This window comes from Taeniopygia guttata, chromosome 14 (assembly GCF_048771995.1).
Source record: "Taeniopygia guttata chromosome 14, bTaeGut7.mat, whole genome shotgun sequence".
NCBI classification, from domain to species: domain Eukaryota; kingdom Metazoa; phylum Chordata; class Aves; order Passeriformes; family Estrildidae; genus Taeniopygia; species Taeniopygia guttata.
Window position 1 is genome coordinate 14,221,136 of NC_133039.1, and position 23,656 is coordinate 14,244,791.

A 23,656-nucleotide genomic window follows, 5' to 3' on the forward strand; every position below is an offset into this window, starting at 1 on the left:
GCGCTGGTGACAGTGGTGACACTCCCCAGGTGACCCAGAGAGGGCACAGGGGCACTGTCAGGGCAATTCATGCACCACTGTGCTTGAGGAAGGTCGTGCTGTGAGGGGTGGTGGTGCAGGCACCAAGTGTGTGGCACTGGAGGCTGGGCCAAGCTGTGCCCCTGCCAGTGAAGGGGACTCTGTCTCAGCCAAAAGCTGCAGAATGAACCCCTGGCTCAGCACAACAGCTCAGGACGGGCTCCCTCCCACACTGCTCCTGATGCTTCTCCTCTTCTCCCACCAGGGACATGGACATGGACAGGGGCTGAGGAGCCCTGGCTGTGAGCTGGCCAGGGGGACACGGGGTGGCCCATGGGACTCTGCTGCCACCACAGCGCTGCTCGCCCAGGGACCACCCATGTCACAGGAGGCCTCTGATGGAAGGTGAGTGGTGGCTGGGCAGATCTGTCACTTTGGGGGTGTTCTGGGGTCAGAAATGGGATGAGGTGGGGCACCAAGGTGCGAGCAGATCCCAGGCAGTGCTGCAGTGGCACCGGGGGAAGGGCTGGCTCTGGAGAGAAATGATCTTGCTCAGACTTTTTTCCCTGCATGGGTTTGGATCCCAGGAGAAAACACCACTTCATGATTGCATTCTTCAGTCTCTTTGGCTCCAATTTCAGTAGCTGCTGCCCTGACCTAGCAGCTCCTAACAAAACCTCCTGCCTGGGCTTTGGGATGGCAAGGAGGACTTAGGCAGGGCACACTTAGACAGTCCCAGCACCAGGCTGGGAACAGGAAAAGGACGGCTGACCCTGACCCCATGTGCTGGTGGCTGCCCCAGCTTTGGGCTCTCTCTGCAGCCCTCTTGCCAGGAGAGCTTTCCCTGGTTTCCCTCCTGGCTGGAAGGCTCCAACCTCGGCTGGTGTCTGCTCCGAATCTCTCACACCATCACCCCCTGCTTGTCCAGCCTTTACTGGGGGTTTAATTCACTGTGATACCTGAGCCAGGTGAGCAGGACAGGTCCAGAGGTGCCCACGAGGTTCAGCCAAGAGTCCAGTTCATCAGATAGTCCGTGGCAATGAGGCAGGAATGAAGTCAAATTGGGAAGTCAGTTGAGAGGTCAGGGTCAGGCCCAGCAAGGGCAACCAGGTTCAGACACAGCCCAGTGGCCACCAGGCAAGGGCAGAGCGATGCACATACAACAGCTCCCACACCATAGCTTTAGCTGAGGCTGAAGGCCCAGGGCTGAGCTTAAAGGGGCTCCTGGACTGACTGTGAGGCTGATCAGGGCCCTTCAGGTCTATTGGTGCCCTCTGAGCCCTGCCATCCCTTCCCACAAGGATGTAAGGGCTCCGTGAGGTTTCCCTCTGCATGGGAATGGCAGAAAAGTGAAGCAGCTTCTGTCATTTGCCTTTGTGGTTCCTCCTCTTCCTCCTCACCCGTTTTCACGTCTCTGTGCAGAACCCAGGGTGCAGAAGCACCTGGAGAGCCTCCAGAGCTCCTGTGGGAATGGCCTGGAGACAGGAGCCCTGCAGCGCCTCACCAACCTGCTGCTGGTGGAAGGCCTGACCGACATCCAGCAGAAGGAGCACGACATCCTGCAGGTTGAGACCACCAAAGGCCTGCCCAGCGTATCCAAGAGCATCCCCCTGGAGAAGCTGTTCCTGCCTCTCTCCAAAGTCAGCATCCCCCCTCGGATCTGCGTCACCATCGGCGTGGCCGGGATTGGCAAGAGCACTCTGGTGAAGCTGTTTGTCTGCAGCTGGGCAAAGGGGGAGATCAACAGGGACATCATGTTTGTGCTGCCCCTCACCTTCCGGGAGCTCAACACCTACGAGAAGCTCTCTGCTGAGCGCCTCATCTGCTCGGCCTTCCCCCACATCACCGAGCCCGGCGGCATCGCGGCCGGGGCCGCCCGCACCCTGCTCATCCTCGACGGCCTGGATGAGTTCAAGACCCCCTTGGATTTTTCCAACACAGTGGTTTGCACCGATCCCAAGAAGGAGATCCAAGTGGACAACCTGATCACCAACATTATAAGGGGAAACCTGCTGCAGGAGGCCTCTGTGTGGGTGACGTCGCGGCCGGCGGCGGCCAGGCAGATTCCCGGCGGGCTGGTGGACCGCATGACGGAAATCCGAGGGTTTGGGGCGGCAGAGATGAAGGACTTCTTGGAGCAGATGTTCCCGGACAACCGAGATCTGTCCAGCCAAGTCCTGCAGCACATCAGAGCTAACAGGTCGCTCCACGTCCTGTGCACCATTCCTGGTTTTTGCTGGATTTCTGGCTCCTCAATCGCTTATTTCCTAAAACGTAGCGGCGATCAATCCCAAGAAGCAACCGTGGTCCCCAGAACCCTGTCAGAAATCTTCTCCTATTATTTCAAAATGGCTCTGAGCGGTGAGTGGCTGGAAAAGCCGAGAGAAGCCCTCAGGATTGAGCAGGCTGTGAACACCAGCAAGAAGCTGGTGGGCAGCCTGGGCAGGCTGGCCTTCTACGGGCTGCTCCGGAGGAAACACGTGTTCTACGAGCAGGACATGAAGGCCTACGGCATCGACCTCTCCCTGCTGCACAGCTGCCTCTCCACCCGCCTCCTGCTCAAGGAGGACATGCAGGCCTCCACAGCCTACTACTTCTCCCACTTAACCACCCAGGAGTTCCTGGCAGCTCTTTATTACTACACGGCGGCCAAGCGGGCCATCTTCGACCTCTTCACGGAGAGCGGCGTGTCCTGGCCCAAGCTGGGCTTCCTCAGCCACTTCAGGAGCGCCGTTCAGAGGGCGCTGCAGGCCGAGGACAGGCAGCTGGACATCTTCATCCGCTTCCTCTCGGGGCTGCTGTCCCCGCGGGTGAACAGGCTGCTGGCGGGGTGGCTGCTGGCCAAGGACGAGCAGGGCGGGTTCAGGAGCCAGGCCATCGGCGTCCTGCAGGGCTGCCTCAACGCCGACCACGCCGTCTCCTGGCGCGCCGTCAACGCCATGCGCTGCCTGCAGGAGATGCAGCACACGGACACCGCCGAGGCCGTGGAGGAGGCCATGAGGAGCGGGAGCTTGGCCGGGATGCTCACCCCCATGAACTGCTCCGCCCTGGCTTATCTCCTGCAGGTCTCTGATGTCTGCCTGGAGGAGACCAACCTCTCCAGCTGCCTCACCTACAATGTCTGTAAGAGCCTGCTCTCCCAGCTCCTCTTCTGCCACAGCCTCCGGTGAGTCCTGCTGGGATTGCAGCAGGGGTAGGGAGAGATGCCAGGCTGTGACTGTGGAATCACAGATTGGTTTGGGTTGGAAGGGAACTTAAAGCCCATCCAGTTCCATCCCCTGCCATGGGCACGGACACCTCCCACTGTCCCAGGTTGCTCCAAGCCCTGTCCAGCCTGGCCTTGGACACTTCCAGGGATCCAGGGGCAGCCACAGCTTCTCTGGGCACCCTGTGCCAGGGACTCTCACAGGGAAGAATTTCACTGTAAATTCTAATCTAAATCTCTCCTCTTTTAGTTTAAACCTGTTCCCTGTTTTAAGTATGGGAGGCAGCAAAGAGTTCTCTCTCCCCCGTGACTCACAATGCCAGTGGGACTCACCAAACTTTGTCCACCTGCAGAGAGCTGCCCTGGGGGTGGCACTGGGTCAGCTCTGCTTCTGTCCTTGAGCTTCTCCACCTGGGACAGGCAGATGTCATGGGAGGATCATCCTTTCTCCACTTTGTTCTCCAAACCCTTGCTCTTGCTCTTTCCTTGTGTGGCCTGCAGGCTGGACAATAACCAGTTTAAGGATGATGTGATGGAGCTGCTGGGCAGTGTGCTGAGTGGGAAGGACTGCCAGATCCAGAGGCTCAGGTAGGACCTGGCCCAGGGCAGATGGGATATCCTGGGGATGCAACGTGGAGCTGGGGGCACTGCAAAACCAGGGTGAGGGTCCCCCAGGAATGTGTCTCCCACTGGCTCCCCAGGGTGCCTAATGACAAGGACAGCCCCACACGATCCCCTGCACCAGGAACAGCGACCTTACCCCAGAGCTAATTGCCCAATCTTCCTGGAACTGCTGCCTCCTCACTGTTCCTAAAAAAAATGTCAATAAATCCAGGGATTATCCTAACAAACCACTTCCCAAGGTCACAGCAGATGGCTGGACACTCGAGGCTCTGCATGGACACCTGCTGCATGGAGGGGACAGGCTCCTGACCCCCACTCAGGGAGGTGCCTCATCCCAGACAGATGGGTCCCCACTTTGCCCACCTTCCCCTCTTCCTCAAGGCTGCACAGAGTTCCCCCTGCTGCCATCTGAACTCCTTTATAGGACACAAGTGAATTTTATGTTCAGAAACAGTGTCCTTGCAGTCCCTGCCTGGTGTCCACCCCAGGAGAACATCCATCACTTTGGTTGTACCATGAACCAAATGCTCCCCATGGCTTTTCTCTGCTCACCCATCCCAGCTGCGTCCTGGGACATGCCAGGGTCTTTGCCAGTCTCTTTCTCCTCTGGAAAAACAGCCAATTTTCCCAAAACAACTTCTCTTTTCCTCTGGAAAAACACACAATTTTCCTTTTTCTGGGCAGCTTGGCAGAAAATCAGATCAGCAACAAGGGAGCCAAGGCTCTGGCCAGGTCGCTGCTGGTGAACAGGAGCCTGATGGTGCTGGAGTAAGTGTTCCCCCCCTTGCCCAGCTCCCATGGTGCCCACATTCCGTCTGGGAACCATTCCCTGCCCACAGTGGGGCTGGATCCCACCTGACCTGACTGAGCTGGGGAGGTCTCCAGCCCCTAAAGCCACCACCACGAGCTGCTGGCATGATGTCCCACCTCAGCAGTGCCATGTGGAGGCTTAAACTGGGCCTGTGCCAGTCTGGCTTTGCTAACCTTGGCTTTTCTGCCTGTGCCATGCCAGCCTGCGGAGCAACTCCATCGGCCCCACCGGAGCCAAAGCCCTGGCTGATGCCCTGAAAAAAAACCAAATCCTGCTCTCCCTGAAGTAAGTCTCAACCTCTGGAGAGTCTCCTGGAGCAGATCCCCCTTTCCATCCCTCTTCTGTCCCACTGGGGTTTTCCTGAGCTCCAAGGGCTGGCCCATGGGGGCAGCCTGGGCATCCCCTGGTCAGTTGTGCTGGCAGCGAACATGGGTGCAGCTGGCACAGACCTGGGCACTGGGGCAGCCCTGGGCCCCAGCTGGGACTCTCCTGCCTCTTGGCCACCGAAGGGAGGGGTTGGGGCTGGAGTCCAGGTCCAGGGTCTGTCTGTGCATGGGAGCTCCCAGGGTGCTGTTTGATGGAAGAAGGAACATCCCATGGGAGAGGAGGGAAGGAGACTCCTGGCCAGGGATGCCCTGGCCCTGCTGTGGGAGCACCCATCCGTGGTTTCACTCCTGTGTCCCACAGCCTCCAGCACAACTCCATCAAGGAGGACGGGGCCACCTTCCTGGCCGAGGCCCTGCTGACCAACCACAGGCTGGTGACCCTGCAGTGAGTGACCCCAGCGTGGTGTCCCCCCTCCAGCCACCCAGCAGGGCGGGTGCCACCCATGGGGACGTGGCTCCTGCCATTCACAGGTGCCTCCCTGACTTTTGCAGCCTGCAGAAAAACGGCATCGGAGCCCAGGGCACCCGGCAAATGGCGGAGGCGCTGAAGCAGAACTGCAGCCTGAGGGAGCTGATGTGAGCAGCGGGAGGGAGGGAGGGCAGGGCCAGAGCCACATCTCCTGGCATCTGTGGGCAGGAGTGGCAGGAAAGGGGCAGCCCATGTGGCAGCTGGTGGGGATGGAGAGAGCAGAGCCTTTGGAGCAGCCCTGTGCAGATGCTCTCTGTACCTCCTGGGATGCAGGGAGCCACATAAAGAAAGGAGAAGGTTTCTCCCCTCTGGCAGAGGGAAGCAGGGGAACTCCAGGCCCTGAGGAAACATTAAAAGCTATTCCAGCCCAAAGCAGCCATGAGACAGAGGTGCACGTAGGTGGGAGCTGAGGTGGCAGTGAGTTCATGCTCCTTGCTGCAGCAGGAAGGGCCTGGGGGAGGTGAATCCCTTGCTGGCAGTTCAAAGCTTCCTCCTCTGTCTCAGACTCTCAAGCAACTCGGTGGGAGACAACGGCTCCATTGCCTTGGCTGAAGCTCTGAGGGTGAACCACAGCCTGCAAAGCCTTGAGTAAGTTCCCCCTCCGTGCCTGGACTCCTTAACAGAGTTCAGCCTCCTCCTTCCAGGAAAATCTGCCGCCCCTCAAGCCCTCAGCCCCTCCCCATGTCTGTCCCACTCCACATTCCCTGGATGTTCAGGCTGGAACACGATGTGGCAGCTCCAGCAGCAGCTGGGCTGGCCCTGCCTACACCAAGGGGCACTGACAGAATTAATCCTAAAAGCCAGTGGTGAGTTTTTATTCTGGCTCCGAGGAAATCAAGTGGGTGTTGTCTCTCAGAAGTGATGGGAATTGGCTAAGGAGGGGGGTAATGGGCTGGGGCCTGGCAGAGTCAGGCTGGAATGGTGCCACCTTCACTCCCCACAGGAACAGCCCCTGGAGAGGAGGGCTGGTGGCTCCTGCGGATGAGTGGCTATGCCCTGGTTGTGTCCCTGTGACAAGGATCCCAAACCCATGGGAGCCACGTGCCCAGCTGAGCCAGCAGCCACAGTGACCAGTGGGGACAAGGGTGCCCCAAAGTCCTGGCAAACCCTGTCCCCTCTGCTCACTGGGGCTGTGCTCAGCAGGGATGGCTGATCTGCCCTGGCTGCTCCCAGGGCTGGTCCTTCTGCCTCCCCCACCCCAGAGCTGACCCTGCAGCCCAGCTGTGATGCCAAGACTGGCCCATCCTCACCCCTTCCCTTTGTCTCAGTCTCCAGAGCAACTCCATCAGCAGCGCAGGGGTCACGGCGCTGACAGCAGCTCTCTGCTCCAACAAGGGACTCCTCAGCCTCAAGTGAGTGACAGTCCTGCAGCCACCCTGCCCCAAAGCTGCTGCTGGCACCTGGGAGCTTTTCAGCAGCCTGGGCTTGTGCCTGGTTGTTCCCAAGCGCTCTGAGATGCTGAAAGCAGCTTTGGTCCCTCCTCCAGCTCTGAGGAACTTCTGTCTTTATCTTTCTCCCTTTGGGACAATATTCATTCAGCCACATCTTGGAATGGCAGGATGGCAGCAGGGGTGGGAGGCTGGCAAAAAGCCCTGATGGGCCACCAGTGCCCAGAGGAAACACAGGAAATGGAGCTGCAGGAGCTGATGGTCTCAGACAAACTATTCTACTGGGCTGGTGGCCTCAGCCCCAGAGCAGGAGGTGCAGAGAGCCCTGGGGGAGCAGCTGGTCCAGCCCTGCCCTGGCTGCTGCCCCCAGCCCCGTGTCTTTCCCCAGCCTCCGGGAGAACTCCATCAGCAAGGAGGGGGGCCCTGCCATCGCCCGTGCCCTGCGGAGCAACAGCACCCTCAGGAAGCTGGAGTAAGTCCCATGGGCCCCAGGAGGGCACCCAGACCACCCCGTGCTGTCCCTGGAGCTGTCCTCAACTTCTCCTGTGTGACTTGAGTCCTCTGTGCCACCAGCTTGGCGGCCAACCTGCTGCACGATGACGGGGGCAAGGCCATCGCCTCGGCCATCGGGGAGAACCGCGCCCTGACGTCCCTGCAGTGAGTGTCCCCTGGGCAAACCTCAAACCCTGCCTGGGACAGGGGCAGGGACACTGCTCCTGGCCCTCAGCCCCTCCAGGCTGTGCCATGGCACCCCTGGGCCACCCCCCAGGGCAGGTGTGCTGTGACATCCTGGATGGACCCACGGGGTCTTGCACATCCCTGGGTGGGTGTGGAGCCTGGCTGGATCAGGGCACGCTCACAGCCCAAGGCTTCACCTCTCATTTTCTTCTGTTTGCAGCTTGCAGTGGAACTTCATCCAGGCCAAAGCAGCCACGGCCCTGGCACAAGCACTACAGTCCAACAGCAGCCTGGCCAGCCTCGAGTGAGTGGGGACACGGGTGGATGGGTCCTGGGTCCTGGTGGATGGGCAGGGCCCTTAAAGCCCATCCAGTGCCACCACTGCCATGGGCAGGGACAACTTCTGATGTCCCAGGCTGCTCCAAGCCCCATCCAACCTGGCCTTGGGCACTGCCAGGGATCCAGGGGCAGCCACAGCTGCTCTGGGCACCCTGTGCCAGGGCCTGCCCACCTCATTCTTCCCAGTATCTCATCTATCCCTGCCCTCTGGCAGTGGGAAACCATTCCCTCTTGTGCTGCAACCCCTTGTCCTCGTGCCTGGTTGTTTCCACAAGTGCTCTGAGATGCTGAAAGCAGCTTTGATCCCTCCTGCAGCTGCGAGGAACTTCTCTTCATCTTTATCTTTCTCCCTGTGGGACAATATTCATTCAGTCGCATCTTGGAATGAATCTCTGCAAACCCTTATCCCAAGTTCCTCTCCAGCTCTCCTGGAACCCCTTTAGGCACTAGAAATCTCCTGTGTCCCCATAATGTGTCCCTGGCTGGGGATGCTGTAAATGCCTTGTGGCCCAGGAGCTCTCCCAAGGCATTTGGGAATGCTGGGCCGTGTGCTGGCCCTGTCCCTGTCCCTGTCCCTGTCCCTGTCCCTGTCCCTGTCCCTCGGCCTCGGGCACACACAGCCCTTCTGTCCCAGCCTGCAGGAGAACGCCATTGGCGATGAGGGAATGGCCGCGCTCTCCGCTGCCCTGAAGGTCAACACCACCCTGGCAGATCTGCAGTGCGTATCCAGGCTGCAGCAGGGCCCTGCTGTCACAGCCTAATTACCCTAATTAACTCACCATGGCCACCTCAGGGCTAGTGCTGAAGGGTCCCCGTTCCCTTGCAGCCTGCAAGTGGCTTCAGTTGGCGTGGCCGGTGCCCAAGCCCTGGCAGAAGCCTTGATGGTCAACAAGAGCCTGCAGATCCTGGAGTAAGTTCTCTGTGGGGCCACCGAGTGCCCAGGGCAGTGCCACTGATCCCTGGGGTGCCTGAGCCTGGCCCTGGGCTCAGCACGCTCCTGCCCTTGGTGGTGATGTCCCAGACCTGTCCCTGGGCTCGCTGGCTGCCATCACTGTCACTTCTCGCCCTCCTCCCGTCCTTCCTCACTGCTCCTTTGTTTGCAGCCTGCGGGGAAACTCCCTGGGCCCGGCGGGGGCCAAGGCCGTGGCCAACGCGCTGAAGGTGAACCGCAGCCTCCGCTGGCTCAAGTGAGTGTCCCCCCCCAGGAGCAGCTGCCCAGACACTCCCTCAGGAATGGCAGCGGGGTGGCCAAGCCAGTGGTTCTCAGAAGGGCAAACCCTAAGCAGGTGGCTCTTCCCAATGCCCAGTGCATGCATTTCCTCCTGCTGAGCCTCCTGCTGACCCTCCTGTCCCCCACAGCCTGCAGGAAAACTCCCTGGGCATGGACGGAGCCATCTGCATCGCCACGGCCCTGAAGGGCAACCACGGCCTCACCTACGTCAAGTAAGTGGCTGCTGCAGTGGGTGGGAGAGGCAGGGATGGGGGAGACCATGGGAACCATCCAGGGGCCTTCCCCACTGCCAGCCCTGCCCGTTCCTGGCGTCCCCTGCTCCTCCCAGCATGGCAGCCACTACCCCCACACAGCTCCAGACCCCTCAGCTTCCCTCCAGGGATGCCTCTGGGCCTAAGAACCACCTCAAAATATTTGTCAAAAGACAAATACTCCCCAAAACCAGGGGAGAAGTGGCTCAGCCTCTCTCCAAGGGGACCCTTGGAGAGCCAGAGTGGAGGAACACGAGAGGCAGAGCAGGAAAAAAAGTACAAGAATATGAAAGAGAACAGAAAGTACCCAGCTGGGAGCAGGGGAGAAGGCAGCAAAGGCAGGCACAGCTCAGGTATCTGTGCCACACCAGCAGGGGACAGAGGCTGGGCACACGCCGCTGGCTCTTCCTAACTCCGTGAATTCCTGGAGGGGCTCAAAGCAGCCTCACTGGTTTCATTCCCTGAGCTGGGACACACGGAGGCCTGCAAAGATCCCTGAGCTCTGAGAAGCTGCAGTCAGAGGACAGAGCCATGAGACAACTGCAGTGGCTGCAGCTCATCCCCTCCAGGGATGCCTCTGGGCCAGAGAACCACCTCAGAAGTATTTGTCAAAAGACAAATACTCTCCCAAACCAGGGGAGAAGGGGCTCAGCCCCTCCAGGGCTCCTCCCTTGGCCTCCTCAGGGCTCTCCAAGCAGAGTGCCCCTGAGCAGGGTCCCGCATGGAGTGTGGCGGGCACAGGGGCTGCCGGCTGCTGCTGCAGAGCTGGGCAGCATCTCCTGTCCCCACCACGGCTCCTGCTCTGCCTCGTGGCCCAGCCTGAGCTCCCTGTCCCTCCCAGCCTGCAGGGGAACCGCATCGGGCAGTCGGGAGCCAAGATGATCTCGGACACCATCCGGAGCAACTCGCCCGACTGCGTCGTGGACGTCTGAGGGGTCCCGGCTGCAGCGAGGGGGACCCGGGGGTGCCCCTGGCCTGGGTGGCTGCAGGGAGCTCCTTGGTGCCCATCTCAGGGACGAGAACTGGGCAAGGAAAGCTCCTGAGCTCCCAGCACGGCCCAGGAGGACCGAGGGTGTCGGATCAGGAGTGCAGGAGGGTCAAGACTCACGTTGAAAGCTGAGGGATGTGCGTGCCCATGTCTGTGTTCATCCAGGCCCTGGGAGAAATGAAAAAAGGAGCGAGAAGGGGCAGATGCCACATGCCAGACCTTGTTTTTGTGGGGGATTTACCTGGTTTGTTACCCCTGGCTACAAACAGCCCAGTCCAGCAGGCTCCCCTTGAAATTACAGATGGACACGAGAGATTTGCTGCTGCCTTGCTCAGGTGGGAGTGATGCTGTGGACCTGGGCACTTCCAGCAGGTCCTGCCTAGTGCTGTGCCCTCAGACACACCTGGAGTGTTTTCTATCAAAGAGAGAGGTAACCCAAGGCATAAGAGTGGAACCATCTAGAAAGACCTTTGGAAATACGGAGTCCTCAGGAAAATGGAGGAGTAAAAGGGGAATGTAAGAGGATCTGCACTGCCCGAGGGTGGGATGTCTCCAGTACATCTTGGTGCTACACCAGGACTGCCTCAGCTCAAACTCCTGCCTCTCGGTTTCAGGCTGGATCTCTTGGATCTCCTGCTGCTGTCACTGGTGTTCTGTGGCTTTGGGATGTGTCTTCTCCATGTCCCAACTGCAGGGTCTGTCCCTAGCAGGTCAGCTTCTGACTAGGAGAGCTGAGGTGGTGCCCTGTGTGTGACAGAGACCCAGTGGCTCTGCAGAGATGCCAGCTTTGCAGGTGACCCAGCAGCCAAACTGTGAACTTGGAGCCCCCTGAAGCCACTGTCCCCTGTCCCCAGCCAGGACACGCTGCCACACTCAGGGCAGCCAGGGGCTGCTGCAGGGAGCTGGGGGCTGATCCCAGAAACATTGGGCTGAGCTCTGGAGATGTAAATGCTTGGGAATAAATTGGTTCCTGGATGAGAAGATGCCTCGTGCAGCCTTGCTCTGGCACTGCAGGACATTTGGGATGGGCTGTGCCGCACTGCCCTGGGCTGAAAGCTCAGGTCACTGGCACAGGGTGCTGCTGCTGCCTGGCACGCAGCACGGCTTTGCCAAATGCCTGCTGGCTGTGCTGGAGGCTAGGTGGCACTGCTGCCTGGACAGAGAGGCTCTGCCTCTGTGCACACCAGGTGTGGAGTCACTTTTCCATCTGGGCCTACAGTCCAGGAAATAGAAAACTGTGACCCAAAACTGCAGCCCAGAATGGGACACTGGGCCTGGTCTCAGGGGTCAGATCATCACAGAATGGTTTGGGTTGGAAGGATTCTCAAAGCCCATCCATTTGCATCCCTGCCATGGGCAGGAACACCTTCCACTATTCCTCCAAGCCCCATCCAGCCTGGCCTTGGGCACTGCCAGGGATCCAGGGGCAGCCACAGCTGCTCTGGGCACCCTGTGCCAGGGCCTGCCCACCCTCACAGGGAGGAATTCCTGCCCAATATCCCATCCATCCCTGCCCTCTGGCAGTGGGAGCCATTCCCTGTGTCCTGTCCCTCCATCCCCTGTCCCCAGTCCCTCTCCAGCTCTCCTGGAGATTTCTCTGGAAGGGGCTCTGAGGTCTTCCTGGAGATTTCTCCACTTTTAGCTCCATTCCTTCAGTCTACCTGCTGCTGCTCTTTGTGCAGACAAGCCCTTGATTAAGTAAAGGATGTGTTTAGGATAAATAGATTTAAGCCAGATTTAAAACCAATTGAGATGCATTCCCAGAGCAGCTTTTTATCCAGTTTTATTAAGCCAAAGAAATCTATTTGGACATAATAAAATGCAGGGAAATCAGGACACGATGCTCACTGGAGTGAGGCTTCTGGCACTGCAGTGCACAAGAGCCAGTTTAGTGCAATTATGGAAATAAATGCACATTACTGTGATTCTCATTATGGATAAACTGCTCATGCTTTGAGATTCACAAACCTGGCAATCCAAGTTTAATTTTCAGGTTTAATGAACATTATTTACCAACTCCTGAATTCACACTGACATACTTTTCAGACAGCAGGGTATTAGCTCCTGGCTTCTCCAAGGTTTGTGCCTCAAGAGGGCTCCTGCTACTGAAGGGTCAGAAGTCATTATCACTTTGCTCCAGTGGCTCTGGCTTCCTGACTCGGAGACTGGATTTGCCTGGGGAGATTTCCATGCTGTCATCTTCAAGATCATCCTCCTCCTCCTCATCTTCATCTTCATCCAGGTCAATCTCACTATCCCCTGAGTCGTCCTGCAGGACAGGGAACAGGAGTCCATGAGCAGCTCAGCTGTGCCATGGCCAGGCCTCTTTGCCAGCCCAAAGTGAGGGATGGCAGCGCTGGCTTCCCCTGCACTCCCCATGGATTGCAGACCTCCTTCCCCACCCCACGGGGCTGGTGAACACAAATTCCCTGATTCTGCTGCCTCTGGGCTATTAAAAGCTTGTCAGGGTGTTTAACATTCAGGTGACAGCTCCTGTGAGCCCACAGAATGGAGGGGAAGTGAAGAGAATGAGGCCCAGGAGAGGAACCCCAGGAGAAGAACCCACCTGAGCCTTGCTCCGGCCTGGCCGCGCCGGGGCTGGAGTCCCCTTGGAGGAACACGAGAGGCAGAGCAGGAAAAAAAGTACAAGAACATGAAAGAGAACAGAAAGTACCCAGCTGGGAGCAGGGGAGAAGGCAGCAAAGGCTGGCACAGCTCAGGTATCTGTGCCACACCAGCAGGGGACAGAGGCTGGCACACGCCGCTGGCTCTTCCTAACTCCATGAATTGCTGGAGGGGCTCAAAGCAGCCTCACTGGTTTCATTCCCTGAGCTGGGACACACGGAGGCCTGCAAAGATCCCTGAGCTCTGAGAAGCTGCAGTCAGAGGGCAGAGCCATGAGACAACTGCAGTGGCTGCAGCTGAGGGGAGTCACAGGCTGCAGGACTTGGCTTTCCATCCCTGGATGTGCTGGAGCTGGGCCAGCAGGGACAGAGCTGCCAGCAGGGAAATCCTGAGAGAACAGAAATCACACAGGGTGACCATCCAAACCTGTCACTAACGTGGCCAAGGACAATCAGACAACACTGGGACTAAAGTGACAGCATCACCCACAGCACAGCACTCTGCCCTTCCCAGAAACTGGTCTGGATGTCCAGGAGGTACCAACAGCCTTCACCAAATCCATCCTGGCAGAGCAAAGAGAAGAGCATGGACTGCCAGTTCCTCTCCAAGACACAAGGTGATGGTGCCCCAAAGGCTGTGGCTGCCCCACCCTTGAATTGTTTTAAGTCAGGTTGGATGGGGCTTGGAGCAACCTGGTCTAGTGGGTAGAACAAGGTGGGTTTTAAAGTCCCTTCCACCTCAAACTGTTTTGGATTCCCAGAAATGTCTGAACTCCCCTCCTTGAGGGCTGTCTGCTGGATTGAGACAGCAAGGTTCCACTACACTGGGAATTTACAGCAGCACAGGCTCAAACACAAAACCACAGCCACCACAGACTCCAAGAACAAAGGAAAGATAAGGAAATACATGTCTGTGCTGAGGAAAGGTGTCAGCCATAGGAAAGGAGGGGGAAAGCAGGCCTGGGGTGTGAGGATTCAGCAGGTAAAAAGGTGTCCCTCCAGCTGAGGAGAGGGCTGGCATCTAAAGCCCTGTCAGAGAAGCTCTGCAGACACATGAGATGGTTACTCACATCTTCCTCCGTGTCTCCACCTTGCATTGATCCCACGATCCGTGTGCCAACTCTTCCTGCAGGAGCAAAGAGAATCCCCATCAAACCTGGCTGGTGGTCACAGGAACAAACAGAATCCCCATCAAACCTGGCTGGTGGTCACAGGAACAAACAGAATCCCCATCAAACCTGGCTGGTGGTCACAGGAACAAACAGAATCCCCATCAAACCTGATTCATGGTCACAGGAACAAACAGAATCCCCATCAAACCTGGCTGGTGGTCACAGGAACAAACAGAATCCCCATCAAACCTGATTCATGGTCACAGGAACAAACAGAATCCCCATCAAACCTGATTCATGGTCACAGGAACAAACAGAATCCCCATCAAACCTGATTCATGGTCACAGGAACAAACTGAATCCCCATCAAACCTGGCTGGTGGTCACAGGAACAAACAGAATCCCCATCAAACTTGATTCATGGTCACAGGAGCAAACAGAATCCCCATCAAACCTGGCTGGTGGTCACAGGAACAAACAGAATCCCCATCAAACCTGATTCATGGTCACAGGAGCAAACAGAATCCCCATCAAACCTGGCTGGTGGTACAGGGAGGGAGGAGGAAGGGTAAAGCTCAGGGTGCATCCCTCAGTGAGAAGATGAGATCCCAATTAATGCAGTCACCCCTCTTGTTAAGCCTCATTGCTCAGGAGAAGGTAGGAGGGAGTAGGGCTGACAGTAATTAACATTGGACTCAATGATCTTGGAGTTTTTCTCCAACATTAATGATTCTGTGACTCTAGTTCCAGTCAGGGTGCTATTTCCAGAGCTATTCCAGCATGATGGTTCTGGCAGGACAAGAGGTAATGGACACATTAAGAAACAGGAAATTCTATCTGAACGAAGAAATCTTTTATTATGTGAGGGCAGTCAAACACTGGAACACAGTTGCTAAGAGAAATTTAGCAGTCTCCATCCATGGAGACACTCAAAAGAAACTGGATGTGGTCCTGGACAAGCAGCTCAAACCTCCTGTTAGAGCAGAGAGGTTGCTCTATGCTCTAGATCATCTTGAGAGGTCCTTCCAACCCAAAAAATCCATGAACTGACACATTCCTTCTTTTGCTTTGGTACACAGAGAACAAAAGCCTGGTTTTCTCATGTGTTGAACTCTTTCTCCTTTAGAGAGTTCAGACCCTTTCTGATATTCCAGGATGGACTGAATCTCACAGGAAACCCAGGCAAACCTCAAGAATTCCCTGCTGGAGTGAGATGTGTGAGGCTGAGGAGGGAGCTGGGGATCTGCAGGGAGCTCACAGAGGGGAGCACACACGTGTGCCTGCTGGCTGGGGAAGATGCCAGCAGGTGCCCTTTGCTGGGGAGGCAGCCTGGAGGTGTTGGGAACAGGGAGAGCAGAGCTGTGAGCAGGAGAAGCTCCTGGGGGCTGCCTGGGTGCCTCAGCCCTGCTGCTGCAGCCACACGACCCCCTCAACACTGGATCCTATTTCCAGCCCCGCTGTGTCCATCCCGTCCCACCATCTGTTCATTTCCTGCCATCACAGCTTCCTCCATGCCAAATACGGAGTGTTCCAACCTACAACAAGCCAATCTGTGCTGTTTTCAGCATGAAAACAAGGCAGATTTAAAATATACCCTGGCAAACCTCTTTTTTCTACTTCCCAAAGCACAAAAGACAACAGGTCCCCTTTGTCCCATGCAATTTGAGCTTAGTTAGTGGTAGGAAAAAGCTGCCTAACTCATCCACAGCTCACCAAAAAACCCTTGTTGTATCAAGGCAGATCATTAAAACGATTTTATGTCTTCATATAAAAAGCAGTGGCCTCTATGCAGCAGTTGCTGGTAACAGAGGAAATGGAGATGGAATGAAAAGATTTCTGGATTGATCTGTCTTCAGGTTTTGGAGACTTTTGCTCTAATTTATGCTACACTAAATGATATAAATTTGGAGGTGATTACACCTGACATCCTTAGATGACAACAGAACCCCATTTTTGCCCAGCCTACAAGTGACTCTTGAGTTTAACTGCAATTTTACTCTGCAGAAGGCTCAACATAAAGTGTAAAATTGGGAATTACTACCTCAAAAAGGAGAAAGCTGCAGGGAGCTCCTAAAATAAGACAAAACTTAGAGAGATTCTGAATATAAAAGAGAATCAAGATATCAGATGAAGAGAACTGATGGAATAGGAAGGTTCAAAATGCCATGGGAAGAGCTTAGAGAATGCTCACAGGGGTGTGAGGATGCTGCTCCTCCCTCAGTGGGAGCAGTGCAGACATCCTATGGACACATAACTGCTCACACCTGGAGGAACTCCAGCATCTGCTACTGCCTGGACTTGGATCCTGCATTGTCTAAGCCAGGAGCACCTCTCTGAACTAGCAACTGTGGGATCAGTAGGGTTAGGTCCTGCAGCAAACCCTGGGACACTCCCAGGAGAGAACCCAGGATGCAGAGGGGCTGGGATTTCACTTGAGCACTAAACTGTAAAGAGGAAAGAAATCAGATTTTCCATGGAGCATTATTTTCACTCCCAGACCATAAACCCCCACGTTTCCCTGTGTGGGGAACGGCCCTGGTGTGTTCCTGCATGCACTGGGGGCAGGCAGGGAACAGAGGACACCTGCATGGCACAGGGAGAGCTGGGGATGTTGTCACTTGGCTTCCTGGCTCAGTTCAGCTGCCAAGAGGAGAGGGCCTGTGGTGCTTCCTTCCAGATAATGTGAATCCAGCTGGGACAGGCTGTACAGAGCAGTAATTAGGAAAGATGCTGGTAATGAACAGGCTGTGATTCACTGCACCTTTGGAATCAAATCTCCCTGTGCATGGCCATGGTTTGTAGGCACTGAGCCCTCAGAGAGCAGAAGGAAACGTGCATCCCTGATCTGGAGCCTGGGAGCTGCTGCCATTTTCCCTCTGTGTGATGCTCCCCCTGGTACCAACCTGTGCAGCTGCCCAGGATGGAGCCACAGGGCTGGGATGATTTCCAGCTCCTCACCCAGCAGTGGGTACAGGTTAACCCCGTGCCTCACGGCAAGGAGTGACACACAACCTGAGACAGCCTGGAGGGGGCCAGGTGGATCTGGAGCTGACACATTTTGCTCCCAGTCTGGAGATCTGCAGTCAGTCTCCAGTGCTTAATGGGAATTCACAGCACGAGCTCGCAGAAGACACCTCTCTGCCCTCTGCATCACATTCCCTTCCCCACATGGAAAAATGGATAAACTTTCTGCCTGATCCTTCTGAACTGCTGTCCTTTGGGCACTGTGCTCTCAACCACAGCATGACTGAATATCCTGAAATGATGATCCTGAATATCCCCCAAAGATGATCCAGTCTCACCCCTGGCCCTGCACAGACACCCCAACAATCCCACCTTGTGCCTGAGCATTGTCCAAGCACTCCTGGAGCTCTGGCAGCCCCGGGGCTCTGCCCATTCCCTGGGGAGCCTGGGCAGTGCCTCTGGGGGAAGAGCCTTTCCCAAAATCCAGCCTGACCTGCCCTGGCCCAGCTCCAGCCATTCCCTGTCCCAGAGATTGGAGCTGCCCCTCGGGAGGAGCTGCAGCCCCCCCTGAGCTCTGCCCTCAGTCTCCTTCTCCAGCTGAACAATCCAAGTGCCCTCAGCTGCTCCTCAGACCCTTCCCTGTGCCCATGTCCTTCCTTTGGGCACCCTCCAACAGCTTTAGATCCTTCTGATATTGTGGTTGCCCCCAGGACTCATGCTGAGGCCCCACCAGGGCAGAGAAGAGCAAACCCCTCCCTCCCTTAGTGCAAGACCCCGATCCCAGCAGCATTTTCCAGGCATTGCCAAAATCCAGGGACTCATGAAGCACAGCACAGCCGCTGCATGGACAAGCACACTCCAGTTTATTTCTTACACCTCCCTGAAAAGGAAATCTGCTTGGAGGTGGGGGAGCTGTTCCCACATTTCAGACCTAGAACCTATCCTCCTTCTTCACTAGGTCTGATGCTGGGATGGCCCACACTGGGGGGAGGCTGAGAGGGAAGGAAAACATTCTGGAAATTCCACAGCAGAAATCTGAACGTGGCCACAAGCTGGAGAGAGAAATTCCATAAGCAGAGTGACAATTCCCACTGAGAACAGGACTTTCCTGCTTTTCAGCCTGCCTGCAGTGTGGAAGGGCTGGAATCAGGACTGTGGAGGCTCACCTGAGAAGATTTGCATGTCAAAACTCTCCTTTTCCCTACAGGACTGAAAGAATTGAGGGATAACTCGGGCTCTGCAGCCTTCCCCCAGCATGCAGGGTGCCATAGGCACTCAGCAGCAAGTGCCCTCTCTGCCAGCACATCATTAACACCCTGATCCACCAGCTCTGCCAAGGAAAGGGGCTCCAAGAGAGCTGCTCTCACTGTGTGACTTTGGACTGATTGGCTGCTAAAAAAACAGGGTTTTGTAAAGATTTCTTCTTACATTAAAGATTAAATGGGGCTGAAGTTGTTCCTGTCTTAGTAGTGAAATGGTCTCTGAGGTCTGGACAGGACAAAACCAGCCCTTAACACCAATGTTATAAAAGGAAATGAGCTACAGCACGGGGAGGAATGGTTCACAGGAGCTGAAACACCCTGGCAGTGTGGAATAGAAGGTGATTTCCAGGCACAGCTCCATGGGGATGGACTATTTCAGCTTCACTCAGCAGCACTGCCTTGTCACCAGCACCAGTCTGCCACCTCTGGGAGGGGAAAGGTCCTCATGATGCCACTCATTCAGGACTCTGGTCCAAGTGACTTGAAAAGATGGACCTGCACCTGGAATCATAACATCACCTCAAAATCTGTCACTTCTGATTGCGTGGGTGACAAAAATCTATTTAGTTCAAGGGGAGCCTGGACAGGTTCTTAGGAGAAAATAAATATACTGAGGGTAAGCTTAAATCTGTGCAAGCCACAGGTGATGGGGCTGAAACATCTTGAGAGCAGCAGAGAACCTGAGGAAGTTCCCACGTGCTTCCCCAGACATTTTCTGTCAGCCAGGGCTGGCTGGATGCTGTGGCTGACCCAGCACCCCCAGGATGATTCTGCATTCCCAGGACAAGGCTGTGCATCCTTTACCCCAAGGTCCATCCCAGCTGCACATGAACTACCATCCTGCTGCAAACCACTCATCTAGGGCCTGTTTCAGGCAAGAGGTTTCTCTACACTGCAAATAGTTAAGACTTTCAATGCTGGAAGAAGTTCTTTACCTTTGGCTCTCTGTCAAAACAAGAATCTTACTGCAAGTGCCACCACAAATTCAGGGAAGCATTTGTATTTGTCACAGCCTCAAATATCTATTGCCAGACAGAATAAAAATGGATGTGAAATTTTATTCACACTGACAATGCTAAAATTAAAATGAACAGACCAGACTGCCTCCAGCTCCGGCATCTCCAGCACAGGAAGGATGTGGAGCTGCTGGGAGAGGAGCCCATGGAGATGCTCCAAGGGCTGGAGCCCCTCTGGAGCCAGGCTGGGAGAGCTGGGGGTGCTCCCCTGGAGAGGAGAAGCTCCAGGGAGAGCTCAGAGCCCCTTCCAGGGCCTAAAGGGGCTCCAGGAGAGCTGGAGAGGGACTGGGGACAAGGGGTGGAGGGACAGGACACAGGGAATGGCTCCCACTGCCAGAGGGCAGGGATGGATGGGATATATTTGTAGGAATTGTTCTCTGTGAGGGTGGGCAGGCCCTGGCACAGGGTGCCCAGAGCAGCTGTGGCTGCCCCTGGATCCCTGGCAGTGCCCAAGGGCAGGCTGGATGGGGCTTGGAGCAGCTGGGACAGTGGAAGGTGTCCCTGCCCATGGTAGGGGTGGGATGAGATGAACTTTAAGGCCCTTCCCACTCAAAGCAGTGTGTGATTCTGTGATAAATCAGTGTGTTCTCTAATCTACAAAAGCAAATGATCAGTGACATATGGGTTTATTACAACAAGACCCCTAAGGAGGGGACTTTCCTGTGATATTGTGACAATTCAGTTTCCAGGCTCACAGGCAGCACCTGCAGCTTGGCCCCTGCTCCCCCACCATGAGCTCTCACCTCCCTGCTCCCTCCTGGATCAGAGCCCTTCCTGCTTCCCTACTGCAGCTTTTGCCCTGTTTGCTGGCCCAGCAGCACTGAAGTTACAGCTCCAGAGCCCATTCCAGCTTCCTTCTCCAGCTGCTCCTGCCTGCTCCTCTCTGCTTGTGGGGAAGGGGTTGATTTTCTCTCTGCACCTCACAAATCTCCCCCAGCCCCCTCCTTGCTGCTCCATGGGAAACCAAATTCTATAACTTCAAGTCTTTTAATTGCCTGAAAGAATAAAACCAGGAGCAATATTGCCAAACCTGCATTTAGTTTGAATTTTGCTGTATCTATACAGGGCTGATGAAAGGGTTCTTGAGGGTGAGTGTGCTGATTTTTCTTAATTATACCAAGTGGCCTAAAAAGAGGGATTATCTCTCCCTGAGAATCTTGCCTCTATAATGGCAAAACATACTGGAATATCTGCCCACCACAGCGAGAGGGAGGAAAAGCCTTATCTCCCAGCACTGACAGCCTGGGAATCAGAAATGTAAAATATGTAAATCAGAATGTAAAAAAGATATAAAAGTGCACCCCAGCAGCCACAGGGACTGAGCACAGTCCTCACCTTGAGAGCAAACGTGGCTCAGCAGCATCACCATGGAAGAAAACACAAAGCTTCAAATGAAAGTGATTGAAATAAATTAAATCAAGGAAAAAAGCAGTAATTAATAGAAATAATGTTCTTGTTATGCTGCCTTGATCATTAAGTATATTTTAAATGCAAATTGCTGAAGAACATCAGCAGATGTGTGGTGTGTTTAAGAGCAAACATTCAGCCCTGGTTTTCTAAAGAAGCTGCTGCTTCTGACATTAATCTCAGGTCTGATGAAATAATATTGAGTTTTCATTAAGGGTAATTAATGATAACAAAGCTCTTCCTAGAAAAAAAAATCTATTGGCAGCCAAATCTACAACTTTTATAGAGTAAAACTCTAAAATTGCTATTAAGAGCAGCAGGGACTCAGGTTATGGTGTTCTCCGAGATGAAGCATCACAGACAGCTACAGGGTCCCTTCCAAAGCTCCAAAACCTGTGTACACACCTTTCCTTGAGAAATGCCAATGTAAAATATTCCTTAGAGAATATCAGTGTTTCTAGCACTTTTCAATTTTCAAGAAAAACAAAGGAAGGGAGGATTAAAATGCTTAAATGACACTGAGTGGAGAGTATCAGCTTCTTTCTCTGGTCTCAGGCAGAGAGGGAAAAGCAGAATTCCCCCCACAAAACCCCCATGTCTGCAGTTTATCTAAGGAACAGCTTCCAGCAGGAGTGGTGGCACATGAAACCCCCACACAGGCACTTCCTCCAGAGCCCAGAGAGGTTTGTGCTGACAGCTCAGAATCCCTCACTGCTCACAAAAAGAACTACCTTGATTTCCTGGCTGTGCTTGACTCCAGACTAAGCAGAACATTTCTTTTCCCTCCCACAGACTCTCACACAGCAGTTCCTCTGAGCTGCTTGGGAGCAGTGGGAGCAGCAGTTGCAGTTGCACTCCCCAGGAAGCAGGAGAGAAGGACAGAAGGACAGAAGGCTCAAATCCCTCCCTGGAGCAGCAGCTCAGGTGTGCTGCACCTGTGCCAAGGCAGTGCAGGTGGCTTTACTGACTCACTGAAGGTTTCCCAGCTGAAACAGGTACCAACAGCTACAGGGAAATAAATGCTTTGCAATGAGAAATGGTATTGCCTCCCTAAGCCTTTGTACAGAACTGCTTCAGGAATGTGGCAGGCAATACCAAGGCAGGATTTTCCCCACACAGGCATTTTTTTTCCCAGTAAATAATCCTGCATTTGCTCCCCTGGAAGCACTGTTTTTTCCACAGGGCTTTAATCCTCCTGCAGCTCCTGAGAGCTGAGCAGTGCCAATGTCCTGAAGGGTGACAGGGGCTTCTTACATTTGCAACTACTCAGGTAATTCCAGGACATCCCTGTGGCTCAAGGCAGCTCAGGAGGGGTTGGGATACCTGGCAGGAGAGTTTCTGTGCCGATGCGGTGCCTCGCGATCTGCAAATCCCCTTCGCTGTCAGATCCTTCATCCTCCTGGATTTCTATGTCAGAGTCATCATTACCTGGTTAAAAACAAAGCCAGCTGATTAATATCACCCACAGCAAGCCCCAGCCCAGAGCAGCAGTTGGATACAGGAGATTGCAGCAGTTCTACCTTTGCTCAAGCCCAAGAGGAATTGAGAATTCCTGCAGAGAGCACTGGCTCTGCAGGGGAGCCCAGGGAATGGCCAATACCCACATCCCGAGGAGAAATCCTTCAGCATGGGAGAGCCAAAGCAGCACTCACTGGAAACAAGAGCCTTGGGACAATCCCAGGCTGTGGCATAAAGGTGCTGTTTAAATGTCCCCTCTGGGCATGAAGAGAAGGTGCTACTTCAGCAAGTGACTGAAAGAAAAAACTCTTTGAAAAGCATTTGGGAAGTGTGTGTTTATTAGTCTGGTTTTACCCTGACACCAGCAATGTCAAAACACATCTCCTTGGACTTTTTGCCTTTCATTTAATTCTACATAAGCATAGTTCCACATCCCCAGATAAAGGAATGCAGCTCCAGCCAAACCCAAGATGCTGGAGAGACAGAGAAGCTTCCAAAGACCAGGAACTTCTTCAGATATTTTCATCATCTGCCCTTGTTTCCTTCTCCCCATCCAAAGCAGATGGGAGGACCCAGCACAGCAACATTTGCTGCTGATTATTTAGAGAAAATAGGCAATTCTTTCCCAGGTACATTTAATTACACACATGTCCAAACTGAAAATGGAAATAACTACTTTAATTAGGATTAGTAATGAGCTGACACATCTTGGCAGTATTTAATTATCTGACAATATACAAATATTACATGTTTTTCCATCCTCTTTTTCACTGAATATTAAGTTAATGAGAAAATAATAATGGCAAGGGAAGTGTCTGCCAGCCTGGTAAGATTACAAGGCTCCAGCAGAGTTAGCTACAATTTGTATTTGCACTTTCTTCTTTGGCAGGTGAGGGAATCACTCACTGCTGTGTGACCTGGATGCTGCTTCTGTTTGCCTGGCATTTAGGAAACTGAGGTTTTGTTCAGCCTGGCATGGGCAAACTCCTTGGGAGGAGCCACGTGGAGCTTACAGAAAGGATTCAAGTTTGTGCTCAATATATTAAAGAATGAATTTATCACAGCTGTGATGGCTCTTACTGCTACTAAAATGCCCTCATTCTTATTTTGTGGGTTTTTTCCTTCTCACTTGGTTATTTATTTTATTTTTAGCAGCAATTTCTCTCTTTCAGGCTTTGTCATTCCTGTTAGGCAGCAGCACTGGCAGGAGCTGAGGATGCTGCAGGGAGCCCACTGATTACTTGGCCAAAGCTTTCCCATTCCATGCTCATTTGTGCTTCCTGCTCCTGTCTGGGATCTCCTGAGCATGAGCTGCCAGCTGGGCAGGGTTGGGTGGGATTTGGGGAAGAAATTCTCCCCTGTGCCTTTAAAAAGCCTGGATTCAAGCCAAATGAGAATAAAAATGCATCACCTGAACTCCCAGCA

The 23,656-nt window shown here is 54.5% G+C and overlaps 2 protein-coding genes across 7 annotated transcripts in view; one reads left to right on the forward strand and one right to left on the reverse strand.

Moving 5' to 3' along the window:
- Positions 1 to 289: 289 nt before the first annotated feature.
- Positions 290 to 22,102, forward strand: NLRC3 (NLR family CARD domain containing 3). 3 transcript variants are annotated; one of them, XM_072935598.1, is made up of 17 exons: positions 290 to 423; positions 1,441 to 3,184; positions 3,725 to 3,811; positions 4,532 to 4,615; positions 4,860 to 4,943; positions 5,346 to 5,429; positions 5,537 to 5,620; positions 6,018 to 6,101; positions 6,782 to 6,865; positions 7,290 to 7,373; positions 7,475 to 7,558; positions 7,800 to 7,883; positions 8,553 to 8,636; positions 8,745 to 8,828; positions 9,022 to 9,105; positions 9,278 to 9,361; positions 21,566 to 22,102. In XM_072935598.1, the coding sequence occupies exons 1-17, from the start codon at positions 417 to 419 to the stop codon at positions 21,738 to 21,740; spliced, it is 3,105 nt and encodes a 1,034-aa protein (XP_072791699.1). In that variant the 5' UTR covers positions 290 to 416; the 3' UTR covers positions 21,741 to 22,102. The 3 variants fall into 3 exon arrangements, with proteins under 3 accessions (XP_072791699.1, XP_072791700.1, XP_072791701.1); XM_072935599.1 differs by lacking the exon at positions 21,566 to 22,102 and adding an exon at positions 10,242 to 11,369; XM_072935600.1 differs by lacking the exon at positions 5,346 to 5,429.
- CLUAP1 (clusterin associated protein 1) overlaps positions 12,156 to 23,656 on the reverse strand; it is a 56,387-nt gene continuing 44,886 nt past the window's right edge. For 2 of the 4 annotated variants that reach the window (XM_012576757.5, XM_012576749.5), the window contains 4 exons: positions 22,097 to 22,201; positions 14,083 to 14,138; positions 12,955 to 12,996; positions 12,156 to 12,657 (listed from right to left, as the gene is read on the reverse strand). In XM_012576757.5, the coding sequence (XP_012432211.4) occupies positions 12,502 to 12,657; positions 12,955 to 12,996; positions 14,083 to 14,138; positions 22,097 to 22,201 (359 nt within the window). In that variant the 3' untranslated portion in view covers positions 12,156 to 12,501. The remainder of the gene's footprint in view (positions 12,658 to 12,954; positions 12,997 to 14,082; positions 14,139 to 22,096; positions 22,202 to 23,656) is intronic. The other 2 variants (XM_002194528.7, XM_012576752.5) reach the window with 1 other exon arrangement.